The 27,010-nt window shown below is 38.0% G+C and overlaps 2 protein-coding genes across 3 annotated transcripts in view; both read left to right on the top strand.

The window, feature by feature from the left end:
* The window catches only part of nfascb (neurofascin homolog (chicken) b), a 30,906-nt gene extending 28,878 nt beyond the window's left edge, over positions 1 to 2,028 (top strand). The window contains exons 26-28 of the mRNA XM_021318183.2: positions 684 to 695; positions 840 to 875; positions 981 to 2,028. Coding sequence (XP_021173858.2) covers positions 684 to 695; positions 840 to 875; positions 981 to 1,212 — 280 coding nt within the window. The 3' untranslated portion in view covers positions 1,213 to 2,028. The remainder of the gene's footprint in view (positions 1 to 683; positions 696 to 839; positions 876 to 980) is intronic.
* A 131-nt stretch (positions 2,029 to 2,159) lies between these two features.
* Positions 2,160 to 15,213, top strand: LOC105928615 (acidic mammalian chitinase). Of its 2 annotated transcripts, XM_021318184.2 has the most exons (13): positions 2,160 to 2,683; positions 6,965 to 7,021; positions 7,174 to 7,232; positions 7,313 to 7,342; positions 7,447 to 7,651; positions 9,294 to 9,350; positions 9,464 to 9,629; positions 10,812 to 10,936; positions 11,123 to 11,246; positions 11,347 to 11,529; positions 11,648 to 11,764; positions 14,556 to 14,688; positions 14,773 to 15,213. In XM_021318184.2, the coding sequence occupies exons 3-13, from the start codon at positions 7,208 to 7,210 to the stop codon at positions 15,075 to 15,077; spliced, it is 1,470 nt and encodes a 489-aa protein (XP_021173859.2). In that variant the 5' UTR covers positions 2,160 to 2,683; positions 6,965 to 7,021; positions 7,174 to 7,207; the 3' UTR covers positions 15,078 to 15,213. The 2 variants fall into 2 exon arrangements, with proteins under 2 accessions (XP_021173859.2, XP_035996235.1); XM_036140342.1 differs by lacking the exon at positions 6,965 to 7,021.
* The last annotated feature ends 11,797 nt before the right edge of the window (positions 15,214 to 27,010 follow it).

Below are 27,010 nucleotides of genomic sequence, written 5' to 3' on the forward strand. Positions count from 1 at the left end.
CATGAGATAATGACTGTTTATGAGATTTGAGTCCCAGAGCTTAGGTCTGAGTCTAAAGGCTTTGCTTTTGTGATTGAATTGGGACTCAGGTCTCAGGCACATACTGGAGTCCTCGTCTTTGCAAAGCGGCACCACTATAGTTGGCTGAATAATTCATTCAAAGCTAGGTTGCAGTGTGTCATCTTGGCTCGGCAGATGTTTTTACACTTTCAAAATAATGTTCTTAGAATGTCTAATAGGTGATGCGTGAAAAAAGAAATCTACTGTATGTTTCACGTAGCTCTTAGTGAATTGTGTATGCAGGATAGAGCTGCTCCTTTTGGGTTTTTTTATGGTAAAGTGAGAAAAAGAATTTCCTCTATAAAAGAATAAATTAACAGTGGACTAGCTTACTCTAAGATTACAGTGACAATGTGTGTCGTGCTCCGTTCCCAATTGAGAACATAATCAGCAGAGAAATGCATTGCATGATGGGCTTCTGATGGTTGAGATCCTCCCAGGGTATCTATAGTGTTGACCTTGTTTAGTACATCTGAGCACAGATACAGTTCAAATTGGATTGCTGACCTTATTTTTTGTAACACTTTAATTAAACAGTTTTTTTTGTTTACTTTCCTTTCTTTATCTAAACCTTTCCCTTCCAAAACCCCCCACCTTCTCTTTATTCCACTGAACCCCTCAAGGTCCTTTGAAAGGTATGAATAAACTAAATATTGACTTATCAATACTATTGACATTCTACAAATAGCCGACTGTTGTTTTGCCAATTAAAAAAATCAATGTCTACCTTCAAAATTTTGAATATACTGTTTGCTAATTAAATATGTTCATATTTTTAGGATAGCACGTGTGTCAACTCTGCCTTATCCTCGGAGGTATGAGGACTAATGCAGCAAATCCCCACATTAACTACATTTTTAGCCACTGTAATGTAGACGTCTGAGATCAGATTTGTCTTGACAGCCTTTTCTCTTTGGCAGAGAGGAGGAAAGAGGGCTTCAGAGAGCTCAGACGTCTGTGGAGGCGATAATCAAGCGATCAGACAGCGACGACAGTCTGGTGGAATATGGAGAAGGAGGAGAAATCCAGTTTGATGAAGACGGTTCGTTCATCGGCCAGTACACAGGAACCAGGAGAGATGTCAGGGACTTGGACTTTGGTGGGAATCTGGAGATCCACTCACCGATGAATACTATCTACTCTCTGGCATGAGATTAAAACCTCAAGGATCAATTCTTACGACGTGTTGGCATTTTTGTCATGGGACTTCCCTCTGGAACATACAGAGGAAGTGAGGATCTGAGTCCGTTTGAGGAGGGAACAGCTGGAGATTGAGCTGCTATTAAACCTTTATTATTTTACAAGCCTCCATTTTCATGGATATGGACGGGGGGGAAATGGAGAGGTTGGGATTATCTTTCCATAGACGTGTTTTTAGATGCTATGTCTTGAAAAGGAAGATTTACCTTTTGATTTGTACATATGGAACACATCTTTGCATAAGCTAAAGCCTTCTGAGAGACTGAGGTAGAGTTTTTTATTGTGTCTATAAAAGTCTTCGCAAGGACCAATTTACCCTCTAACTGTGCTGTTTTCTTCCTGTTAACTACAAGGTTTGTGTTAATTTTGAGTGCTTGTGATTTCAAATAACTGTTGCATACAACACTTTCACTATCACATGAGTAACTGTACAATCCTTTAATAAAGAGTCTGATCAGTGCTCATGCTCATAAGTTTTAAAGGAAATAATTTGGACTTGCATTAAAATTTAGAACTTTTTTCTGTCAATTTATATAAAGTTCAGCTTTGTTTTTTTTTGTAATTCAAACAAAGAAGACTCGTTGTCTCGCCAAACGAGGAAAGAAAATATTTTTTTGAATAATCAAGAAAAGCTTCTGAACTGTTCTCTTAATTTTATTCACTCTGTGAGTTAGTACTATTTATGTAACAGTGTTCATTTGATCTCTAACATCAGCTGTGTATGAAACAAACAGTGCCTCAAATTGAATTAAAAAGTATTTATGAATAGGTGGGCTTATTGTAGTCTAAATGTCTGAATGCATTGTTCGGGGGCTGTCATATTTCCATTATTATGATCAGTATATTCATAATGTGCCAATACAGTTCTTTGTCGCTGTACTTAGTTAACAGCTACCCTTCAAACTCTGGACTTTCATACATTTTATGGTTATTTCAGGTCCACCAGCTGATTCAAATAAAAAAAAAAAACATTAAACAACAGGCTCTGTCAACCAGTTTGGCACTGTTCAAAATGTGATTTTATTATGCCAGTATACAGGATAAATTTAGACCACCATCATTAGCCCTATTTAAAAGCCACATTTTCATCCATTGGCTTTTAAACATAGAAAGACATAAATCTACTTAATTGGACACTATGAGTTGACAGGACTTGATTTCATTGTGGAAAATTATAACTTTAATAATTTATAAGTAAAGACTCCACTATGTATAATATCAACATTTTGTCAGGCTAGTAAGTATGTGTGACTGCCTTCCATTTATTTACTGAAGTCAAAGCTCAGTTAGGGCTCATTTTGTAGAGAATAGTTCACTGTCTCTTATCAGGCTAAACACACAAAGAATGACAGGAGCTTGAGCAACGTTTTACAACCTGTATTTTATGTCATAGGCTCATAAAACTGTAGCGTGAAGCAATAGGGTAAGTTATTTTAAAGTACGTATACATTCATCAATTTTTGTTTTGTTTTATGACTTCTCTATATTTACATTAAATGTAGTCTCAGTTAACAATATGATTGATTCAGATATTTATTTTGAGTATGAGTGAGTATAAGATTTAAATGAGTATAAGATTAAAGGAAATACATGAACATTAGAAGTGTTTACAAATTTTTATTCATACTATGTCGTATTTATTGTTATGTTGCAATGTCTACTTTTTATTAGCAGCATATAAGCATATATAAATCACATGTACTTTTGATCATCAAATGTGGGTAGAGAAGAATTTAGTTTACTACTCAGAGTTACAGTGCTGCAACAAAGTATTGGCTCCTTTACAGATTTATTGCTTCTGCTTTTTAATAGCACAAATAAACAAATTTAAACGCCAGACAACCTGACTAATACACAACTCACTTTTTACATCTTGATTTTCTATACTGATGTAAAAAACTGCGATTAAACATATTTATTAGTTAAATTTCACCAACTGCTCCCTGAACTGATTGCTGTCAGACCTGTAGAATCAACAAGTCCGTTAAATGGAGACTGTATGAAACCATACAATGGGATAAAAAGATTTCAAAGAAGCAACACATCATGGTCTGATCTAAAGAAATTCAAGATCAGATGACAAAGAAAGTAATAGACATCTATCAATATGGAAAAGTTTACAAAGTCAAAGAATTTCAAAAGATCCAGGACTCCAATGAACCACTGTGGGGGCCATTATTGATGAATAGAAAAAACATAGAAAGGTGGTGAAACTTCTGAGGATTGGATGCCCAACCCAACTAGCTGCCAGAATGACTCATCAGGTTACAAAATACCTTAGAACACCATCTAGAGCACCGCAGGCCTTAAATTCCTATGTTAAAGGGGATAGCTACAAGTTTTAAGTCCTCCCGGTTAATAGGTGGCACACTCATGCTTGCCTGCGACTGTCTGCCAGCTGGTTGCAGGATCCGCTAGCATGCAAGGTTAGCATTAGCAAACACTTAACTTACCTGTCCAGAAAGAAAGTGGCAACCTCCGCGTGGCTTCTGAGCCCCTTTGCTTCCTCAAGTCGGTACCAAAGCTGAAAAGCTTGACCAATTGTCACCCTCGTTTTGCTTATATTTTGGCCCACTTGAATCTGAGAAATGTAACACCAAGAAGAAGCCATTTCACAGCACTATAATGGAGCTACTATGATCTGACGACACCTGAGCTCCAGCTCACGTGACTTCAACCTTCTATTCCTATTGGTGTAGAATCCTTTTGTGTTGATGTTGGCCTCGTAACAAAAAAATAAATATTTATATGTTTTGGACCCCTCAGAATTCATAAACAATTATTTATATACTGTATATTAATTTTTAATTAATATTTATACTGTTATTCTGCACCACTCTAGAGATTCTGTGGATGCATTTTATTTTTTATCATTAATCGTTTTGATGGAAAAGTTTGGTTTTGTGGAGTTTTGAATTCACTCATGTAAAAGTTCCAAGGCCCAATCCACTGCTGACCAAAACAAACATAAAGACCCATCTTACAAAGACATCTTGATGATCTCCATGACTTTTCAGAAAATATTCTGCCCATTGATGAGCCAAAAGTGAACCTTTTAGATGATGTGCCTTACAATAAGTCTGCTATGAAACTAACACAGCAACTAGGTTTAGGGGCAATTATGTTTTCACGTGGGACTGGTAGCTTTTCAGCTAATAAATAAAATTTGAAAACAGCACTATAAAGACAAGAGATTGTGCCAATATTAATTGGTGTGTTAGGCTATATAATCAAATAAGGAGGAAATACAGCATGACATTCCCAATTATTTTGGTGGAAATATTTTATTTTATTATTTTGCACAAGACTTTTTTGAGCTACTTGTTAAAAAAAAAATACTAGCCAAACTGAAAAAACAAAACAAAACATGGTAGCCCTGTTGTTCTGATTAAAGCCAGTGTGAGCTGCTCACTGGATGATGAGCATCTCTTGAGATCTGAGAACTGGGACCAGGGCATGCTGCATTTTATTTATTGTTTCTATGGACTTAAAATTACCCCCTCAATGCTTCTAAGAATGCACAGACAAAACTGTTGTATCTAGATTACAAATATCATTATCAACAGTGAAGAAATATTAAAGAGAGTTTAATTTAGGAAAAGTCATTAAATATGATTCAATATGATTTAAGGTTTGCAGATCTGAAAACGCAAAGGGAGTAGAGTCGACCCTTTTGCTGTTCCAGCGTTAAACATAAGTAGAGTTTTGTTAAGACACATTGTGAATTAAACCCCTACATTGAAAAAGAAATGGGTTTTCACCTTTCACTTTGAAACCACCTTTAGATGTTGTATAGATGGAGGTAAAGGAGTCCTTTTTGGGAGAGGTGACCTAGTGATTAGGGAGTCGGGTGTTTGCATTTTGGAGAAGCCTCGATGGTCGGAAGTTTGAAAATCTGTCTGTCCCTCTGGGTCCCTGAGCAAGGCCCTTGACCACAGATTCCTCCCCATGCGCCACTCAGTGTCGGCAGCACACTGCTCCCTAAGGATGGGAGAAAATTTCCCCACCGTGGGATTATAAAGTGAAATCTTTTTAACAATTTAGCTGTGCCAAATGCTTTGGAAAATTTTCTCAGTCCTCATGATTATCTAGGTTACTTTTCTGCTTATGGAAAATTCAATGCAACCTTGAGTAAGATAATAAACTAACCATCCCCAGTTCTAAATCTTTTATGTATTAACTTTCAAAAAGAGATCCGATACTCTGACAAGTCTGCTGTGTGACATCATAACGGTACTTAGAGCTTTTATGGCAAGGCCATCTTATCTATAGATATCTGTTTATCTATGTAGAACACTGATGATCAGTTTTTATCACTCACCCTTCTCATCATGGAAATGACGGACAATCTCATGAAGTTTAGCCTAAACGTATTTGTTCAAGTTACTAGCAGTTCACAAGTAGGGAACGAGAAATGAAATTTAAAAAAGTGCAACACACACTCAAGTATTTGACAGAGATATAGTGCACTTACTGAAAGCTTTTAGCTTGTTCCACAAATATGACACTAACAAACGTCTTGTTCAACGCATGGGTTAAAATTATTTTCCTGAGATATTTTATAATTTATTGTGTTGAGTATACAGACATCAAACGAGCCAATAAACAAACTATAATGAAGATCAATTGTATTGGTAAAAGAATATATTAAATAATTTAATACTTTGTAAAAAAAAAAAAAAAAAAAAAAAAAAACATCAGCCACAAAATCAATGGCATTTCAGTAACAAAAATAATGTGTCCCAATTTTATTCACATAGTTGCCACTGTTTATTTTTCAAGTGACATAATGCCATTTTAATTAGTGTGAGATTTGACTGCTTGACTCTTTTCTTTTCACCCCAGCTGTTTTAGATAGGCTGATTGTTTTGGACAGTTGTATGGTGGAAGATGTTTATTACTAGATTAGGTTAGCAAACAGATTACTTCTAATTTGAGAATACTATATTTTTCTTCACTATCCTTTTTAATGGTATCAGGTGTTTATATCTTATATAGTATTATGTCTAGGCTATCATCTTGGTCTTGTCTAATGCTACTTTGATACACTGCTGTGGTCTTTTCAGATAGAAGAGCCATTTATATTAAAATAAAATCTGTTGTTTTTGAACATTTCAGAATTTTATATACAGTTCTGAATTACATGAAATTAACCATGCTATTCGATGCTGGTATTTTTTATTTTTTTTTATAATTATGACACTTTCAAACCGCTGAAATCCAACGTGTACTTTTATTGGCAGCAACATGTTTTTGCTTATTTCTTAAAATTTTCAAATACTATATATTAATATAAAACCAATTTGAGTTTTCGTTAAAAAAAAATGTAAAGCTCAATTCACTGAATGAAATATTGGACAATTTGTATTAATACTGAAGCCCATTGTTTTTGGACACAAGGACGAAAGGCTGATGCATACAAAGGTAAAGGTTACTTCATAGAGTGTTAGTTGTGTGCCATGAAATTGCCATGGAAACCAATAGATTTATTAGCTCCTGTTATCTACAGGACCCATTCCTGTAAAATTGCAGTGTAAAATACCAGTCAAGAGATTGCATACATCCTTTCCTCTCGTGCATATTTATCAGCTAATAAAACGTCCACGAGGAGCAGTCATAATACAAAACAATACAATCACAGTTCTTTCCTAATGTATCCAATAAAAGTCACTCACATGTGGCCTTCGTCCCTTACATAATTCAGCTATATAAGGGAGAACGGTTTGAGCAGCCAGTCCTTCAGCAAACAACTTGAGAAAAGGTACCACTTCCCATTGTTGTCTTTATTTTAGGCTGTATTATGTGTGGAGGTGCTACTTTCAACTAAACCTCCTTTGTAATTGACTTCATAAACATCCTAAATATAGTTTTTGTTTTATGTATCTATTACATTATCCATTGCTATATTTTCAGCTTTGTCTGCCGAAAAGGCTCAAACTAGCGCAGTATGGCTCGACTGACACTCCTGGCTGGTAGGTTTATTATTTCATTTCCTGATTTGTTCCTAATGGATTTTTTTTTTAGAAAGATTATTAATGAAAATGTTTTTCAGGTCTGACATTTCTGATGTGTCTTCAAACTGGTATGAATTGTTAATCTTTTGCTTCTGGCATCTTAAAATAAATCTCAGTTGAAATATAAAGTTAATGCTATTGCTGGTTTTTTTTCCACCACCTTTTCTGATAGTTTCTTCCACCAAACTGGTGTGCTACTTTACCAACTGGTCGCAGTACAGACCAGGACTTGGTAAATATACCCCTGAAAACGTCGACCCAAACCTCTGCACACACCTGATCTACGCTTTCTCCGTGATCAGCCCCTCCAATGAGCTGTCTACTTTTGAGTGGAACGATGAGGCTCTGTATAAATCCTTCAATGCCCTGAAAAACAGGTGAGCTGAATGACACTGTAACTTAGCTATCTTATAAGTTAATATTATTTAGTGTTATAAGTTATAGCATTAAATTACTTATAAAGAGAATTATCGGGATATAGATAAGCTTAATTTAAAAAATCTTGCTTTGCCCTAGTGAAAAGGGTAATGAGCTTTGATAATCTTTATTCTGCTCTGGATAAATCATAATATAATTATTTTGATTACAAAAGAGCTTCTTAATTGGTTTAGTATTTTCACACTGGTTTAAACTTTTTTCTGTTGTTGTTTTTTTTCCTTTTATTCAGACATGATATTAATTCTATTTGAATTCTTAAGCTGACATTTTGGAGCTCCAAGTCAAGTTCCTCGTAGAACGCTCTGCTAAGTTGGAACTTTATGTTAAACATTCATGAGATTTCTCATTGCACTTCAGTTGACACGGAAATCACAACTTTGATATGTGCATGACTTCACACCTAACTTCACCTGATTCCAGCAGCAAGTTGAAAAATCAATGGGTCATCACAGTGGGTCAAAAAAAAAAAATTAGAGCACTGGCTGCTAATGGCACTATCTTGCCTGGGCAAATTCTTAGTTATCGAGGGTCATCGCAACAGCAAACAGGCATAAATCAGAGGCAAATGGACTTCCGTTCAGTTCTTTTTAAAAACATGTTTCGACACCTTTTCAGGAGTCTTTGTCAATTCTGGTGGCTCGCAATCCTCCCGCTCTGTTTAGTGATGCGTTTTCTGTTTTGACCAAGATGGCTTTGCTTACCTCTCTTTCAAACGTCTGTTCTCTCTGTCCAAAATCTGGACATCACTGTCGTCAAAAGAGCAGGTGGACTGCTGAATCTTGCCCCGAATTGCTGGCCCTCCTGTGCTGTGCTGTGCCATGCACTTATGTAGCTGTTGCTTAGTTTGTCCGATGTAGGAGTCTGAGCAGTCCTCGCTGCGTTGATCTGCAGCGAGGACTGAACGGATATCGGGTTGCCTCTGATTTAAGCATGTTCGCTATTGGCAGTATCATACGTATTACACCTTATAACTTACACTGCAGCCAACTGTCAAAACATGTTCAATCCCAAAAGACGTACTGTAAAATAGGCAAATTTCATCTTTAGAGCTGGAAATAAAAGGGAAACGTTGATTTTCCTGATTGGGTGGTCATAGAAAATTTAAATAACTGGAATACCCTACCCCAAAAATCCAATATAGACATCTCATGGATGAATAGCAGTGAGGGCTGCAGTTCTTAACATGACCTAAACAAGTAAAAAAACGACTTTTACATGAACAGATGCAGTGGAATAACCAGCAGGTTCAACTTTAAAATCCAACACTGCACATCGGCACAGACATGTTGGTGATAGCTTTTCTGTCTATTCATGTTTAAATAAATCTTTCACACTCGCAGTACTACCGTACAACCTCTGTGTGAACATGGTAAAGTGTTTTAATGCTAAAATGCTGAGAAAAGTACTGTTTGAAGTGTGTGCCGCTAAGGCGAGTTGGTCTGACCTGGGATAAGAATACTTTTTTCAAACATAATGCCAGAAAATGGCAAGATTAGGCCTAGTGTCGTTCCTCTCAGATGGAATGCAGCGTTTTATTCAACATGTATGAATTATGCATATATTTCTACATCTCCACAACAGAAACCCTCAGCTGAAAACTCTGCTAGCTGTTGGTGGGTGGAACTTTGGAACAACACAGTGAGTCTACATAACTACAAAAACATGCAGCCACAAGTTTGTTTGAAGAATACATCCGTTGATAATTAACAATATTTTTCTATGTAGCTTCTTACCTGTGTAAATATCAACAGATTCTCCCTGATGGCCTCATCTCCAGCCAACCGTCAGGTGTTCATCCAGTCGTCCATCAGATTTCTGAGACAGCATGGCTTTGATGGACTGGATGTGGACTGGGAGTACCCTGGATCACGAGGCAGTGGCCCTGAGGACAAGAGGAGGTTCACATTGCTCTGCCAGGTTAGAAATATCCATGCTCCACAAATTTAACACCTGAGCATAAATCTGCCACGTTTGTTTCTTTAAATGTAATGACACTGATGCAATGCATCGATCAGAATTTTGCAGCCAAATTCATTATTTTTCATTCATTATTAAACTCATTTCGGGCAATTCCAAAACTTGTTAAAAGGAGATGTAATTAAGATATTTACTGTAAAATCAACCAGGATGGAAGTAATATGCCTTATAAACAATCGGTCCTCTACATTCACAATGTCTTAGTCACGTTTTTCTCCTTTCAAACCTAGAGGTATGGTGCGGAACAACTTTGGTTCAGAGTGTAGCCAGTGTTAACTTCCTGGTTCCTGATCATATGGAAGTTCTCAGGGTTCCCAAAACAGAGCACAGACTTTTATCTTGGCAAAAGAGCTGCAGCCTGCAAACATGGAAGCCAGGAAGAGAAGGGGACCAGAAATAGAACAAAATACAACATCATACACCTATCCTGTGGAAGTAAGAATTCAGTTCAGCTTCACACCAACTTTGGACCTCCATGGAAGACACAGTTTATATGTTGTTCCGATTAAAACCACTAGGTGTCCTTATTACTTTTTTGATCCTTTAAGATCTAAAATAGAAGATGGGGCAAAAGGTTTTTACAATTAATTTAAATCAAAGACAGTGATTATGGGATTGACATCTTAAACTTTTAATGGTTAGTGTGGTTAGTATATAGACTAAAATACTGAATTATCTAGATCCTTATCTAAAGTGTAAGACATTTTCAACATTTTCTAATCCTGGAGGTTCCATAACATCCAGAGTCTGAAAGTTCAACAGCACAACACAATGCGCATTGCCTTCACAGCCGTCCTGTTGTCCACTGAATGTAGTGCCCTCTCCCATTCTCTTGCAGATATAAAAACATGTTGTCCCCTCACTTAATTTTTGTAAACCTCACAGAGAACTAAAAATTACTCACTTTAATTCTACCTCCCTCAGTCAGCAACAGGCTTCCCACATCATAGTGTTTTGTTTTCACCTAGCATGTGCTTACTGATCAGGAAAAGGTTGGATTTTCAATTTTCTGACCAACCGGTTTGGAGGTTTTGGTAGATTATTGATTTCTCAAAGTATTTCTATATTTAGATGAAACTCAGGAAGCAGTATTATCACCGAAAAATTCCTTTTTCCATTTAGGAATTTCTTGCTGCCTTTGAGAAGGAGGCCACTGAGACCAGGAGGCCAAGATTGCTGCTCACAGCTGCAGTGGCGGGTGGAAAGGGGAATATTGACAAGGGCTATGAGATTGCTAATGTGTCCAAGTGAGTGAGTGTGATGTAAAGCTGAACGCCTTGTATCAATATTGTTTTCATTTTAAAAGGCACAGCATTAAACAAAGCAAAAACAAGGATAAAATGCATGAAAAATCATGATTTTAAGTGGTAGAATTTATAAAATGAACCCACTTCATATTGTAATTCATCATGCAATATTACTGTTTCCAACAGGTATCTGGACTTTATAAATGTCATGACCTATGACCTCAATGGGGCCTGGGATCCATTCACTGGCCACAACAGCCCCCTATACACCCGCTCTGGCCTTCAAGGCGAACATGTCTACTACAATATTGTGAGCAAAATCATTTAACAAACCATGCTACTGTAGATGCAAATTTTTTTATTGTGTCATATATTTTATTTTTGCCACGTAACATTTATGTTTACTTCAGGACTTTGCCATGAGATACTGGAGAGACCAAGGAGCTCCTACAGAAAAGCTGCTGGTTGGATTTCCCGCATATGGGCGCACCTTTCACATTTCATCAGCATCTACTGGTGTCGGAGCTCCAGCCAGCGGACCGGCTTCAGCTGGACCCTACACCCGAGAAAGAGGAATTTTGTCTTACTATGAGGTTCATGATATTATAGACAACCTAAATATTCATTAGAGACAAAGATCAAAAGTTACTAGGAAGCAAAATAACACATAGGATAATAATGATATTTATGTACATCCTTTTGTATCTACAGATTTGCACTTTCCTTGATGGAGCCAGCACTCATTGGATTGATGAACAAAAGGTGCCCTACGCATTCAAAGGCAATGAGTGGGTGGGCTTTGACAACAGGCAGAGCTATGAAATCAAGGTAATGTGTTATATTTTAAATACAATAATGAGGGGAAAAACATTATCGTTGTCCTTCCCAGTATATGTGATGTTCCTTTAAATTGGAGCATTCTGTGAAGCTACATATTTAAATTTACTAAAACTCAGCAGAAGATGGCACTATAGTTACAATATTTTAAATTGAACCTCTGATCTGATATTTTTATATGCTGGATAGGTTAGTGATTTTTTTTTAAGTTAGCACTGGTAGCTTTTACTCCCAGTAATCCAACATAAATGGAGGGCAGGGGTTGGGGGGGAATGCAACAAAATTTCTAACCCTGAACGGCTGAATCAAAGGCCCCTGAATTTTGGGGCAGCCCTTTTACAGCAAAATGCTATTTTAGAGTTAAATGAAATTTAGTTTCCCTTTTTGAAGCATGTTTAAATTCAACAAATCCAGGCAAAGATCCAATTTATATAAAAGACAGAAGTATATTTTAGAGTGGGGACCAAGAGCAACCTCCACAATTATTCTAACCCTAATAAACAGGTTATTTAAAATCTCCTGGAAATTTAATGAGTGCATAATGCCTTGTATTATAATTAGGTTCCCTAGGTCTTTGGAAGAGGAATAGGCCCACAGCATCACAGATCCTTCCCCATAATTACCGTAGGACATCAGTGAATTTTCCCCATATTCAGATTTTTGGCAAAGTGCCCAGTTATAAAGTGTGAAGATATTGCAGAAAAAGATAAGATAAGATAAGATAGTTTTATTGATCTCACATTGGAGAAATTCAATAAAACTTTTTGTTTTATTGAACTTTGTTTTCTAACTTATCCTACCATCCTGTTCCCTGTTTATGATGGCAAGACAAACATCTCAACTCATAGGGGCTCGGCCAACCTATCATATTATAAAAAGTCCAGGGAAGCAGAAAGTCATTAACTAGTTAGGCACTGTCATCAAATTATGATGAATGTTTTCAAGTAGATAAAAATATATAGATGTACTTAAAAAAGTCATAGTTTTACAAACATTTAATGCTTCAGTACCATTGTGCTTCTATGGTAAAAGGCAAATTTATTTGTATGTTTTTTCATGTGTCTTTGCTAGGGGTGCCATAAAATGTTAAGCGTACAAACTACCATCAAAGTTACAAAAATAAATAAATGTGTATTTCTTCTCATCTTTTTTTTATTTCATAGAATAATAAATAAGACAATTGAAATACTATAGTCCTCGGCAGACGATCAGTGGATGAACCTTTTTATGTTCATGCCCATCTTGTCACTGTGACACAACAGCTCTAAATGTTTAATAAAACTAATGAGATGAAATGGTTAGTGCTGTCGCCCCAAACTGGAGGGTGCAAGTCTGAACCTGTGCTGTACAGGCTTTCCTTAGAGTTTAGATGTTCCTCCATGTGCTGTTTCTTTGGTGCTCCAGCTCCTCTGACATTAAAATCAAATGGACAATGTTCAGCTTTTTTTCTGACATCTCCTCTGCCAATGAAATCCACTTAATGCATCTTTTAAACTGCACTAATTCTACAGGCAGTCCATGCTCATCCAATGTTTATCTCAGATCAGTGGCTGGCTCTCCAGCAATTTTCTGGATTTGAACAAGACAGAGACCTTGATAACAGCTCCTAGTCACCTGCGTTATAAAAGCTCTCACATAGTTGCTTCTTTTTGCCCAGCAATCAAGTCCATTATAACAAATTGAGGAGTTATGTTTGACTCCTCATTAAGATTTGACTCACATACTAGAACAAGTCCCGTTTTTTTTTTCAAGCAACCAGACCTGCTAATGGCTCTAGTGAGCACTCATATCTGGTCTCACACTCTCTGCACTGGCTTCTAGGGGAATTTGGAGTTTGGTTTTAAGTGCTTGTATTAATCTACAGGGTCCTGAGTAGCCAGTCTCCTGATTATTTTTGTCAGATTTGTTGTGCAACAGCAGTTTTGGTTTGGCTATGAATAACTGTTAATAAGTTCAAAGGGTAATTGTTAATGAAGTTGGTAGGTTTAATCAACATTACCAAGTTAGATCTCCACCTGATGAGCAGGAAACAGCAACTCTCATTGCAGAGGTTTGGTAACCATTGTTTCACAAATATTGCCTGATGAGGTGTTGCATCATAGAATATATGAAGGAGCAAATTTGTGCACTGATCTTCTTAAACAATACGTACTACACATATATACATATGAACAAACAACTTATCTAAAATACAAGTATGCATTAACAAAATATTTCAACTTTCAGTTCAAATGGTTGAGTTCAGAAACTGATTAACTGACTTGGCTAGTAACACTTTAACTAAACCAAGTTAAATTAAAAATATTAAGGAAAACTAATAAACTATGGGAAGAATAACAATAGCAAACATGAATAAACTGGGGTGAAACTGAAACCAATGGCCAATTAAACAAAGCAGTAATATCACAGTTCAGTGTGAATCTGAATGTTTAAGAACCAATGTTTGTTTTGAGGAAGTGGGAATGAAGCCAAATTAGTTCTGGAAAAACAATCAGTTCAAACAATCAGTTCAAAATGCAAAGCGGAGGGTAAGAATAAAACATTTTATTTGAATTATGTTTTGAAAGATCACTTTATAAATGAAGTTTAACTCACATACAATAACAACGTATTAGTGCATGTTGTATTGGGATGACAAGCAGCACCAGCCTCCCTTTCTTGCCACTATCTCTTGACCTAAAAAAATGATGACAAGTGAAATTGTTCTGGTCAATTTAACTTTGCTTGCATTAAAAGAATATATTCGATCTGCATTTTAAAATGTAGCATTTATATTTCGTAGGCGCAATATGTGAAAGATAACAACTATGGGGGAGCGTTCGTCTGGTCTCTGGACCTGGATGATTTTGCAGGACACTTTTGTGGTCAGGGAAACTATCCCCTTATTGGGTATCTCCGCTCTCTTCTGAATTCAGGTAAGCATTATCAGTCATTGTCTTTATTTTCCTCAAACATTCACTCTTTCACCTTTAAAGGAGCAATGTTCTCTATGTTTTTAGATTCCCCACCAAACCCTTCTGTAACCACACAAGGACCTGTTGTCGAAACAATCACAACTAGATTGACACATCCTACAACACCGACCACTGATAAAGTTACAACAACTGCAACCCCGACCACTGCTAAAGTTACAACAACTGCTGTTTCTGAAAGAGGTTTCTGTGTTGGAAAGCCTGATGGTATTTACAAAAATGACAGCGACAGACACACCTTCTATCAGTGTGTCAATGGAATCACATATATACAGACATGTCCTGCTAATCTGATTTACCTTGAGACTTGCCGATGTTGTGTCTACCCCTAATCATAATTACAAAAGTAATGTTATTATCTTATCACTGCTTAAGTACCTCTGATTGGTTGCAGTCTGTATTTTATTGCCTTGTACTTGTAACATGCGCAAATTTAATCTAATCCAAATAAATATCTCATTCATCACACCAGGCTGTGTTGTACTTTCAGTTTGTTCATTAAAACTAGGGATGCACGATATATCGGCATCACCATCAGTATCGGCCATTGTTAGTAATTTTTTAAGATATCGGTAGCGGTCTGATAAGTCAAACTGGGCCAATATTTCCATCTAGTTTCCTTTTATACCTGTTTTTTTTTTTTTTTTTTTTTTTTTCCCAGTGTCCTGTCTAGCAATGTGGCAATAGGAATTGATGTCTCAATGCCAGATAGAGCTCGACAGATTTTCCTTTTACAAGTGGAGCGAACAGCTTTCGCCATAGTGCTCCACTTGATTTCAATTCAATTCAATTCAATTTTATTTATATAGCGCCAAATCATGAAACATGTCATCTCAAGGCACTTTACAAAGTCAAATTCAATCATATTATACAGATTGGGTCAGATTATACAGATTGGTCAAAAATGTCCTATATAAGGAAACCAGTTGATTGCATCAAAGTCCCGACAAGCAGCATTCACTCCTGGGGAACCGTAGAGCCACAGGAAGAGTCATCTGCATTGTACATGGCTTTGCTGCAATCCCTCATACTGAGCAAGCATGAAGCGACAGTGGGAAGAAAAACCACCCATTAACGGGGAAAAAAACCTCCGGCAGAACCGGGCTCAGTATGAACGGTCATCTGCCTCGACCGACTGGGGTTACAGAAGACAGAACAGAGACACAACAAGAGAAACAAAAAAGCACAGAAGCACACATTGATCTAGTAATCTGTTCTACATTAGATGGTAGTAGCGGGTGAGCCGTCTTCTCTGGATGATGTCACAGTTAACAGAACGCCAGACCAGGTGTACCTACTATGAAGAGAAAAGAGAGAGAACAGAAAGTTAAAGCAGAAATGACAACACATAATGCATAATTGAAGAACAGTAGAACTCAATATAGTGAGAAAATTAGATCCTGATATACTCCAGTAACCTAAGCCTATAGCAGTAAAACTATAAAGGTAGCTGAGAGTAACATGAGTCACTAGTTATAATTTTTGTCAAAAAGAAAAGTTTTAAGCCTAGTCTTAAAAGTAGACAGGGTGTCTGCCTCACGGATCAAAACTGGGAGTTGGTTCCACAGGAGAGGAGCCTGATAGCTAAAGGATCTGCCTCCCATTCTACTTTTAGAGACTCTAGGAACCACCAGCAGACCTGCGGTCTGAGAGCGAAGTGCTCTGTTAGGAACATACGGGGTAATCAGAGCTCTGATATATGATGGAGCTTGATTATTAAGGGCTTTATACGTTAGAAGGAGAATTTTAAATTCTATTCTTGATTTAACAGGAAGCCAATGAAGGGAAGCTAAAATTGGAGAAATATGATCCCTCTTGTTGATTTTCATCAGAACTCTTGCTGCAGCATTTTGGATCAGCTGAAGGCTTTGAACTGCATTTTGTGGACTTCTTGATAGTAAAGAATTACAATAGTCCAGCCTTGAAGTAACAAATGCATGGACCAGTTTTTCAGCATCACTCCTGGACAGAATGTTTCTAATTTTGGCGATATTCCGGAGGTGAAAAAAGGAAACTCTGGAAACCTGTTTAATATGGGATTTAAATGACATGTCTTGGTCAAAAATAACACCAAGATTTTTTACTTTATTACCAGAGGCCAGGTTAATGCCACCCAGATTAAGTGATTGGTTAAGAAGTTTATTTTTTGAGGACTCTGGCCCAAAGATTAAAACTTCGGTCTTGTCAGAATTTAGATGCAGGAAATTTAAAGTCATCCAGCTTTTGATGTCATCAAGACATGACTGCAGTCGAAGTAATTGATTGGATTCATCAGGATTTATGGATAAATATAGATGAGTATCATCAGCATAACAGTGGAAATTAATCCCATGCTGTCTGATAATTTTGCCTATCGGAAGCATATATATAGTAAAGAGAATTGGTCCAAGGACTGAACCCTGTGGTACTCCACAGGTGACCCTAGAGTTTGAGGAAGATATATTATTAACATGAACAAATTGGAATCTGTCTGACAGATAAGATTTAAACCAGCCTAATGCTTTCCCCTTAATCCCTACAGTATGTTCAAGTCTTTGTAGGAGAATATTGTGATCAACTGTATCAAACGCAGCACTGAGATCTAACAGGACAAGTATAGACACAAGTCCATTATCTGAGGCCATGAGAATATCATTAGTGACCTTCACCAGAGCTGTTTCAGTGCTATGATGAGCTCTGAAGCCTGACTGAAACTCCTCAAGTAGGTCATTACTTTGTAAATGTTCACAAAGTTGATTAGCAACTACTTTCTCAAGAATTTTAGATAAGAAAAGAAGATTAGATATAGGTCTATAATTTACTAACTCATCTTGATCAAGAGAAGGTTTCTTAAGTAAAGGTTTAATAACAGCTACTTTCAAAACCTGTGGTACATATCCATTTACTAAGGATAGATTAATCATGTCTAAAATAGTGCCACTGATCAAAGGGAATATGTCCTTAAACAACTTGGTTGGGATTGGGTCTAACATACAGGTAGAAGGTTTAGATGAAGCTAAAATTTTAGATAGCTCAGAAAGCTCTACTGCTTCTAAACAGTTCAAACACTGCGCAGATTCTAAAGATTCCTCCAATGCTGCCTCACTTACTGAGGACGAGGTAATCATGTTTGGGAGGATGCCAATTATTTTATTTTTAATGGCATCAATTTTATTTATGAAGAATCCCATAAAATCATTACTACTGAGAGCTAAGGGAATGGATGGATCAACAGAGCTGTGGCTCTGGGTAAGTTTGGCAACTGTACTAAAGAGAAATCTAGGATTATTTTTATTCTCTTCAATTAATGATGAAAAATATGCTGCTCTAACTCTGCGGAGGGTCTTGTTATACAACAATAGTCTGTCCCTCCAGATTAAGTAGGATTCCTCTTGGTGTGTAGAGCGCCATTTTCTCTCCAATTTCCTAACATTGTGCTTCAAGGAACGCAGCTCTGAATTAAACCAAGGAGCCAGCTTCCTGTGAATAATCACCTTCTTTTTCAAGGGAGCTACATTGTCTAATGCAGAACGCAATGAGGAAGTCACATTGTTAGCAAAGGTATCGATTTGTGAATGGGAAGAAACAGCAATGCTGCCATCTACAGGGCATTTCTGCAATACTGAGGATATTAAGAAGGGGACAGACTCTTTAAGTTTTGATACAGCATTATCCGATAAAAATCTACTATAATGGAACCCTCTTTTGGGGATGGAGAATTCAGTTAGATTAAACTCAAATGTTATTAAAAAATGATCAGACAGGACAGGGTTGTGAGGAAATACTGTTAATTCTTCACAATCAATGCCATATGTCAGCACAAGGTCTAAAGTATGGAGCCGAGAGTGCGTCGGTTCATGCACATTTTGAGCAAAACCAATTGAATCTAGGATAGTTTTAAAGGCTACACTAAGGTTATCACATTCAGTGTCAACATGGATGTTAAAATCACCCACTATAATAACCTTATCAGTATTTAACACCAAATCAGATAAGAAATCTGACAACTCATCCAAAAACTGAGTGTAAGGGCCTGGTGGACGATACAAAACAACAAACAGAAGAGGTTTTATTGCTTTGCAGTTTGGATGAGGGAAACTGAGGGTTAAATGTTCAAAAGAACTGTAATTATTAGTTGGCCTGGGACTAATTAATAAATCAGGCTGAAAGATAGTTGCCACTCCTCCTCCTCTTCCCACAGATCTGGGAATGTGGAAATTTGAATAACTGGAGGGGGTTGACTCATTTATACTAACGTAGTCCTCTTGTAGCCAGGTTTCTGTGAGACAAAACAAATCAGTCTGTTTATCAGAAATCAATTCGTTAACTAACAAAGTCTTTGGAGGGAGAGACCTTATATTTAATAGACCACATTTAATTGTTTTATTTTTAGGTTCAAGGTGAACCGTATTGATTTTTATTAGGTTTTTATGATTTGTTCCTTTTAGATAAGTTTTTGATCTGTTAAGTTTTGGCCGTGGGAAAGACACCGTCTCAACAGGATAATGGATGGGTAACAGTACAGAAGCTGCAGAGAGGTGTGTTAAACTACGGCTCTGCTTCCTGGTCTGGACCCTGGGTTGTCAGCATCTAGGAGGACTAATAAATCCGGCCAGATTTCTAGAAAGAAGAGCTGCACCATCCAAAGTAGGATGGATGCCGTCTCTCCGGATCAGACCAGGTTTTCCCCAGAAAGTTCTCCAGTTATCAATGTAGCCCACGTCGTTTTCTGGACACCACCTAGACAACCAGCGGTTGAATGATGACATGCGGCTAAACATGTCATCACTGGTCAGATCAGGCAGGGGACCAGAGAAAATTACAGAGTCCGACATAGTTTTAGCAAACTTACAAACCGAAGCAACACCAACTTTGGTGACCTCTGATCGGCGTGACCGGGTGTCATTACCGCCAGCGTGAATAACAATTTTGCGGTATTTACGCTTATCCTTAGCCAGATTTATGCTTGTAAATAGCTTTATTGTGATTCCTGCAGGGAGATTTTCAAATTATATGGACACTAGAATGGGAGAGTAAAGGAAGAACAAGAAGTGAGAGAAAAAAAAGAAAAGAGGTGAAAGACGTTCTCCGTCTGCTCCATCGCCTGGAAAGAGAGATGCAAAAAGAACAGCACAACCAACAGACATAAAGCAACAGATACAATCGAATAACACCTAGATGCCATTGCTAAATCATATGTATTATTATTTAAGCTGACATGTGTAATGTGATACCTGAAAAAAGAGAGTGAAAGAACATAAATAAATAAATAAATTATAAGCTTTCTGTATATAAGTGAACATTTAATACCTGGTACCCAGCACCTGTGGGAGTTTGTGAGAGTGCACTAATTTAGGTGAAAATTAGTCAGAAGGAAATAGATTAATAGTGGTTGTGGAGAACCAAAGGCCCGCCTTCCCCGAGTTGTTGTTTGGTTAATTTAACTTGACAGTGATGCATCACAGCCAGTGATGCATCACAGCCAGAATTGTGGGGGTTTTAAAGGACTGTGTGCCTGTGTGTATGTGTATATATATATATATATATATATATATATATATATATATATATATATATATATATATATATATATATATATATATATATATATACATATATATATATATATATATATATATATATATATATATATATATATATATATATATATATATATATATATATACACATCGCTAAATATTGGATATTGGTTATCGGACATAACAGCAATATTAATAATCGGAAATAGATTTCAGCCCAGATTTTCATATTGGTGCATCCCTAATTAAAACAATGAGAAATTTCTCCCCCAAAATAAAATACTATACTATACTGAAATTCTGTAGTATACATATGGTTTAGCCGATCCTTTTTTTTTGTGAATTTTGATGCTAGACTGATAACATCTTCATAATCTCATGATTTACAAATATGTTGTTGCTGCAAAAGTTTGAAAACTGTATTTGCAAAGCAAATTTTTTTTCAGATTACCTGCGATCCAAAATGTCTCAGCTGCACTGTGCCTTTAAGTAATTCGGTATTTTGGGCTTTTCTATTTTAAAATAAATGTGTATTTAATTTTTTAACATTATATAATGTTAAAAATCAAATTCCAACACCACCTTTCCACTTATAGCAGCCCAATGTGCCATCTTTCATGGACCTGGATACTGAATATGTGTATTTGGTGTACATCACAACAAAGATTAAGGACAATTGACTTGAAAAGACAGATATTGGTAACTAATCACAGAACATAGTTTTATCTGATATAATTAATCATGCACGTATAAGAATTTTTTCGGCAACAGAATATGTATAAGAATATGAAAAGAACTTAAATGAAGAGGTGAAGTACTAGAGACAGGAAAATATAGCAGCCAGTGTATAAATAGGGCTAATATTTCAAATTTTATAAATATTTAAATAGAAAAAGGATGGCTGGTGAAGGACCAGCAACTATGTTGCTAGATCAGAAAAGAATAGCTCTAGCTCATTCAGCAACGAGTCATAGTCAACAAAAAATAGCTCCAAAATCGTGTTCTGAGCTGTTAAATCTCTAGTAAACTGGTAAATATGTGAAAATAATTCAAGTGGGTCACCTAAAATGTCTCCTTGACCAGATCTCTCAAATCACAAAATGAGAAGCTGTTTTTGCAGCTTCAATTTAATTCAATAAAATTTTATTTTTATAGTGCCAATTTATGAAACGTCATCTCAAGGTTGCTAATTTCACTAGTAGTATATAGATAAAAACGCTGTATTAGACCCCTTCCATCAAACTCAAAATGAAAGGTTTATGAGCCCCCACAAACCTGTTCTACATCTGGACTCCCCCCTCACTTGCACTGGGGGCACATGAGAGACCCATCCAAGATGGTGGCCGAGTCATCCAAGATGGTGGCCGAGTCAGCTCCAATAGGCAGCACCAGTCTGTGTATGTGTCTCTGTCATGGAGCAAATCTCAAGCCACAGCAAGTCTGTAGTATTCTGTCATTTTCACACACAGTTTGCAGTCCAGCCTTCTATGAATAAAGTCATCCCTGAATAATAAAAATAAAAGTAGATGTCTATTAGGTGACCAGCTCTATCACACTAGTGTATTAGGCAGCACTAAATAGCTAAATATATTTTATTATAAATAGAAGTTTCATTGATTAAAATCCTTCTGTGTTTCTGAGTGGCATTGTTAGAGCTCCTTTTACACCCCCTAAAAACTCCTTCGTAGTGGGTGATGGGACAACATCACCCCTACTACACTCACTTTACTGTGTTTGTTACTGTGTCCTCTAGGTTTTAGGTTTCATTCATATCTGTTTAACATATCCTGACGCTTTTGTCCTTTGCAACCAAAAAATAAGTTTTGTGGATTGACCAAACCATCCAGTGATTGATGTGCACAGGACAGACCACATAATGACAGTGTGATGACCTGATGTAGAAAGTTGCACTTGAGTTGCCGCAAGAAGTACAGGCCTGCTTTTGAATAGTGTCTACAGCTGTGTCCAAATTCAGGGGCTGTGTCCTTCAAAAGACCAGACGGGCAAAGCTACCCCCGAGGTGAGGGAGCTCTTCTGCGGTGGGATGTCGGACCACCCGATAAAGAAGAGCGGCGATCTTCCCACTCACCCTGTGGACTACCCGGTGAATAGTTGCCCGGGGCATGGCAAAGGCCCTGGCAACAACACGGTAGGAGGAGGGAGTGGCAAGCCAGAAAAGAAAGATAAGGGTGTCGATTTCTGGGCCCCAGCCATGGTCGCATTCCCTGCCCAACAGATCCATGAGTGCGTTGAATGACACCCTTGAAAGGCGATAGTCAACCCTCATGTCGCTGTGGCCATCAAAGTATAGTGCCAACACTGGCACTGTGGCATTTATTTGGCAGTACTTTCTGGGGCTGCGAGGACGCTGTGAGTGGGGAGAGGAAAGTGAATTAATTATGTTTTGTTGTTTAATTTTTTTTTGTTTAAAATAAAGTTAAGATCTGGTTCTGTTACTGTGTTTTCCTTGTCTTTTTCTTAATTAATCAGAATTAGTACATGATAGAACATCAATAAGCCTGCCTATTCTGTTGCCTATTGCTTGGTGTATGTTAGTGTAAAGATAACATAACATTTTGAGCACAAATTCATATATATTTGTGAAGTCTTATATTGATAGAGCTTTTTTTGTTTATCCACTTGGAGCACACTGAAGTAGCCTACTGATGGTAAAATAACTAGCAGCTTACTGTCACTGTCCTGCATAACATTTATATAGGCAGTGAAAAAAACATTTAGTAATTGTGACATGAAATGGTAAAACGTCTGTGAAACTGCTGTGTACATTTAGTAATTCATCAACTTAATGCAAGGAACTGCTCCTGACTGTTATGAAAAGGTAACTGCTGCACTGCAATTTGTGCATGATAGGTGTTTGTAAAATACACGAATATACCTCATGTTCAGCCAATATTTGGAGGATCCTGCGTTGACGTTGGAGGCGATATAATTTCAACATGCTGTGAACGTAACCCATTGTTGTTTTTATAAAATAAAACGCCGGCATATATTTTTGGCGGTCTTTTTGGCGGTCTGAAAAATTCGCGGTCACGTGTGTTGCGTTCGTCACGTCATGCCGTCATTTCCGGTAAGTGTTTTAACATAAGTGTTCCATTTGGAACACTACTAACGGTCAAAAGTGGGCACTACGGCAGTAAGTGGTCAGTGCACATCAGCAGTGCACTGACGGAAGTAGGCGGAATGAGACACACCCCTTGTCTATGTAAGTCGGGTCTTTCAAAGAACATGGAGACCACGAAGGCCGGAATCGAACAGCTGTCTAGTATTTGCCCTTGGTCGCCTTAATGCATAGCTTACCTGAGCTGAAGCCCAGGGGCTACAGTGTTAGGGGGCCTGCTGTTTTGGGGTCAAATGATGGGATGAGAAAAAATCCAACTGTTTCATAACTTGTCAGGTTGTCAGTAAATCACTTTAAGTGCAGTGAGTCATCAACCTAGCCTCACTGATCTATGAGCCATGGGTTGACTAATCAGAATGTGAAGAGCTAGTTTTGGGCAATGCACTTCTGCTGTAAATGAGTGACGATTGTCAACGTGGTTTTATAAAACAACTGCCAATGTAGGTGATTCTGTGGAATTCTGTGAAATATCTCAGACACACACAACACCTGAAGGAGAGAATGATGAGATGAAGTCAGTGCAGGTGGATGCTAGGCTGGCAGGAGGGCGGGCGAACAGAGAAGAGCAAAGGAGGATCAGGCAAGGGGAGCGTTTGGACCTCATAACAGTGGTACTGTGTTGTGTAACATTAGGTTCTTCTGAAATAATTTGCCCTGCAGCCTGAGATGCCGATACTTCAGTCTGCACATCATGTCAAGGTTATTTTTTTGTTCAACCTGCGGTTCCCAGTAAAATAAATAAAAATAAATTAAAAATGTTCACGTTTTGGGCACAGTTTTGTGTTTTGGAGCCCTAGCGTTCTCCAACCTGAGTCATGTTCACTTAAATAATAGTTTATCCTAACAGTCTAACAGTGCAGGCAGTCTTTCTGAAATTATTTAGCACCAATATAAAGAGTTGGATGCTCGGTCACTTGTGACGAAAATTAAAGCTTCATGAAAAAAATCAGTTTTCCTCCTTATCCTTGTGAACCCACTTTTCTAATGTAAATTATAATAAATCACTGGAAAAAATAAAGGATTTCAATTAGTTTTCCAATTTATGGGAATCATTGTAATAGGTATAAAGAGGAAAAAAACACGGCATGAGTGGTCTCTGTCGAGATATTGGGAGAACAGATTGTTTCAGTGAGACAAAACCAAGGCTGAAACATCCTGTTCTCTTGGGTTGCTTAAGTAAGAAAAGAGCTTCAAATTTAAACAGTTGTGTATGACGAGTGGAAAATATTATTCTGTCAATTTTATTTATACAGCGCCAATTCAAAACACATGACATAGGGTACTTTACAAAGTCAAATTCAATAAAATCATAAAAACAGATTGATCAAAAGGTTTCCTACATAAAGAAACCAAGAAGAGTGCATTGAGTCTTGACAAACAGCATTCACTGCTCCTGAGAGAGGGTGTACTCGTAAAGATCCAAATGAACTGTTGTTAGTTGAAGAAACAAAATCATGGACTAGTTTTTTTTAGGATCATTCCTAGACAGTATGTATTTCTAATTATGGGGTGTACCAAAAAGGATTCACCAGAACCATCATTCAAACCAGAGGCAAAGAAGAGCAGGTTTGTTGGCAGAACTTGGATAAACGTTCAAATTTAGACAGTCTTTGTCACCTTGCTGTGATGTAATCTGTGTACAAATACAGCCTTCAAAGGATGTAGACCCCAAATTTGTATATAGCATATGTGTGAGGACCATTTCAAGTCCAGAGAAAGAGAGATTTCTAGGAGTGATCCACAGTAGACAATGCTTATTACAATGGTGAGGGGATGAAGTGTAGGCTTGTTCATCAAAGGTCCACCTTTATCTCCACATTCTTGAGCGGGTTAGGCTCCATGTGGTTCTGACAGCACAAGGGGGCCAGCTGATCTACCTCTTGACTTTATGCAGACTGAGCCTTGTTCAGGCTAATGACAGTGGTATCAAGAACAATTTGAAGACCTCTACACTCACTACAGATTCTCTGTGGTTACACAAACTGGAATTGGACTAGGAGAATGGCATACTGAGGAGTCTTTCCATTACACCACTTAAAGTAATTTACTGTTCTAGGTTTTTGACATAACAGCCTTGGGGTTCTGAGACCTCATTTCCCAAGTCTGACACCTGAGACTGGCACCAGGGGAAAGCCATTGTTTCTTTTGATGTCACTTCTATTTTTACTTGCATTCCGACATCAAAGGCAGTGAACACTGTCAGTACTCAGCTGGAACAGAATGTATCACTAAAGATAGAACCAGTTTAACACCAAACCAGATTTGTGACTTGTTGGAGCTCTCCAACAAGTCACTCCTCACCCAGATAGCAAAATATGAGTGAATCAATGTGGAAATATGGTTTGTCAGAAATATCCTGCTCAAAAATATAAAGGGGACATTAAAATAACACATCCTAGATCTGAATGAATGAAATATTCGTATTAAATACGTTGTTCTTTACATAGTTAAATGTGCTGACAACAAAATCACACAAATGACAAAAGTGGCAAAACAGACCACAGGTGAATCCAACTTTTATATAATGTCCTTTAAAACAAGTCTAAATGAGGCTCCAAGAGCCTGTATGACCACCCTACAACTCCTGGGAATGATCCTGATGAGGTGGCAGATGGTCTCCAATTGAGCATATTCCAGATGTGCTCTATTGGATTCAGGTCTGGGGAATAAGCGGGCCGGTCCATTGCATCAATGCCTTCCTCTTGCAGGAACTGCTGACACACTCCAGCCACATGAGGTCTAGCATTGTCTTGCATTAGGAGGAACCCAGGGCCAACCACACCAGCATATGGTCTCACAATGGGTCTGAGGATCTCATCTCTGTACCTAATGGCAGTCAGACTACCTCTGGCAAGCAAATGGAGGGCTGTGCAGCCCCCCAAAGAAATGCCACTCCACGCCATTAATGACCCACTGCCAAACCGGCCATGCTAGAGGATGTTACAGGCGGCAGAACGTTCTCCATGCCATCTCCAGACTCAGATCTGTCACATGTGCTCAGTGTGAACCTGCTTTCATCTGTGAAGAGCATCGGGCGCTAGTGGCGAATTTGCCAATCTTGGTGTTCTCTGGCAAATGCCAAATGTCCTGCACAGTATTGAGCTGTAAGCATAACCCCCACCTGTGGATGTCGGGCCCTCATACCACCCTCATAGATTCTGTTTTTGATCGTTTGAGCAGACACATGCACCTTTGTGGCCTGTTGAAGGTCATTTTGCAGAACTCTAGCACTGCTCCCCCGGTTTCTCCTTGCACAAAGGTAGGGTTCTGGTGCAGGGGTTCTTGCCTTCCTACGGCCTCCTCCATGTCTCCTGGTGTACTGGGCTGTCTACTGGTGGCCCCTCCATGCTCTGGGGAGGCGGCACGCTCTTGGCCCAGCATCCTGAGGGCCCCAATCCTGAGGAGACCTGATGGGAGGTAGGACTCAAGAGAGCCATGCCTCTAGCACAGCCAAAAAGCTAGCTGCCCAAACTAACCTGTCATCAGCCACCTTAAGTGGGGCTATGGGTGTTGCAATAATTATGTGTGAAGGGGACATCTCCCTTCCACTTTTCAATGCTATCCGATTGGACCCCCTCACATTCAAATAATATTAGGGCCCTTGTGC

Source organism: Fundulus heteroclitus, chromosome 1, assembly GCF_011125445.2.
Source record: "Fundulus heteroclitus isolate FHET01 chromosome 1, MU-UCD_Fhet_4.1, whole genome shotgun sequence".
Classification (NCBI taxonomy): domain Eukaryota; kingdom Metazoa; phylum Chordata; class Actinopteri; order Cyprinodontiformes; family Fundulidae; genus Fundulus; species Fundulus heteroclitus.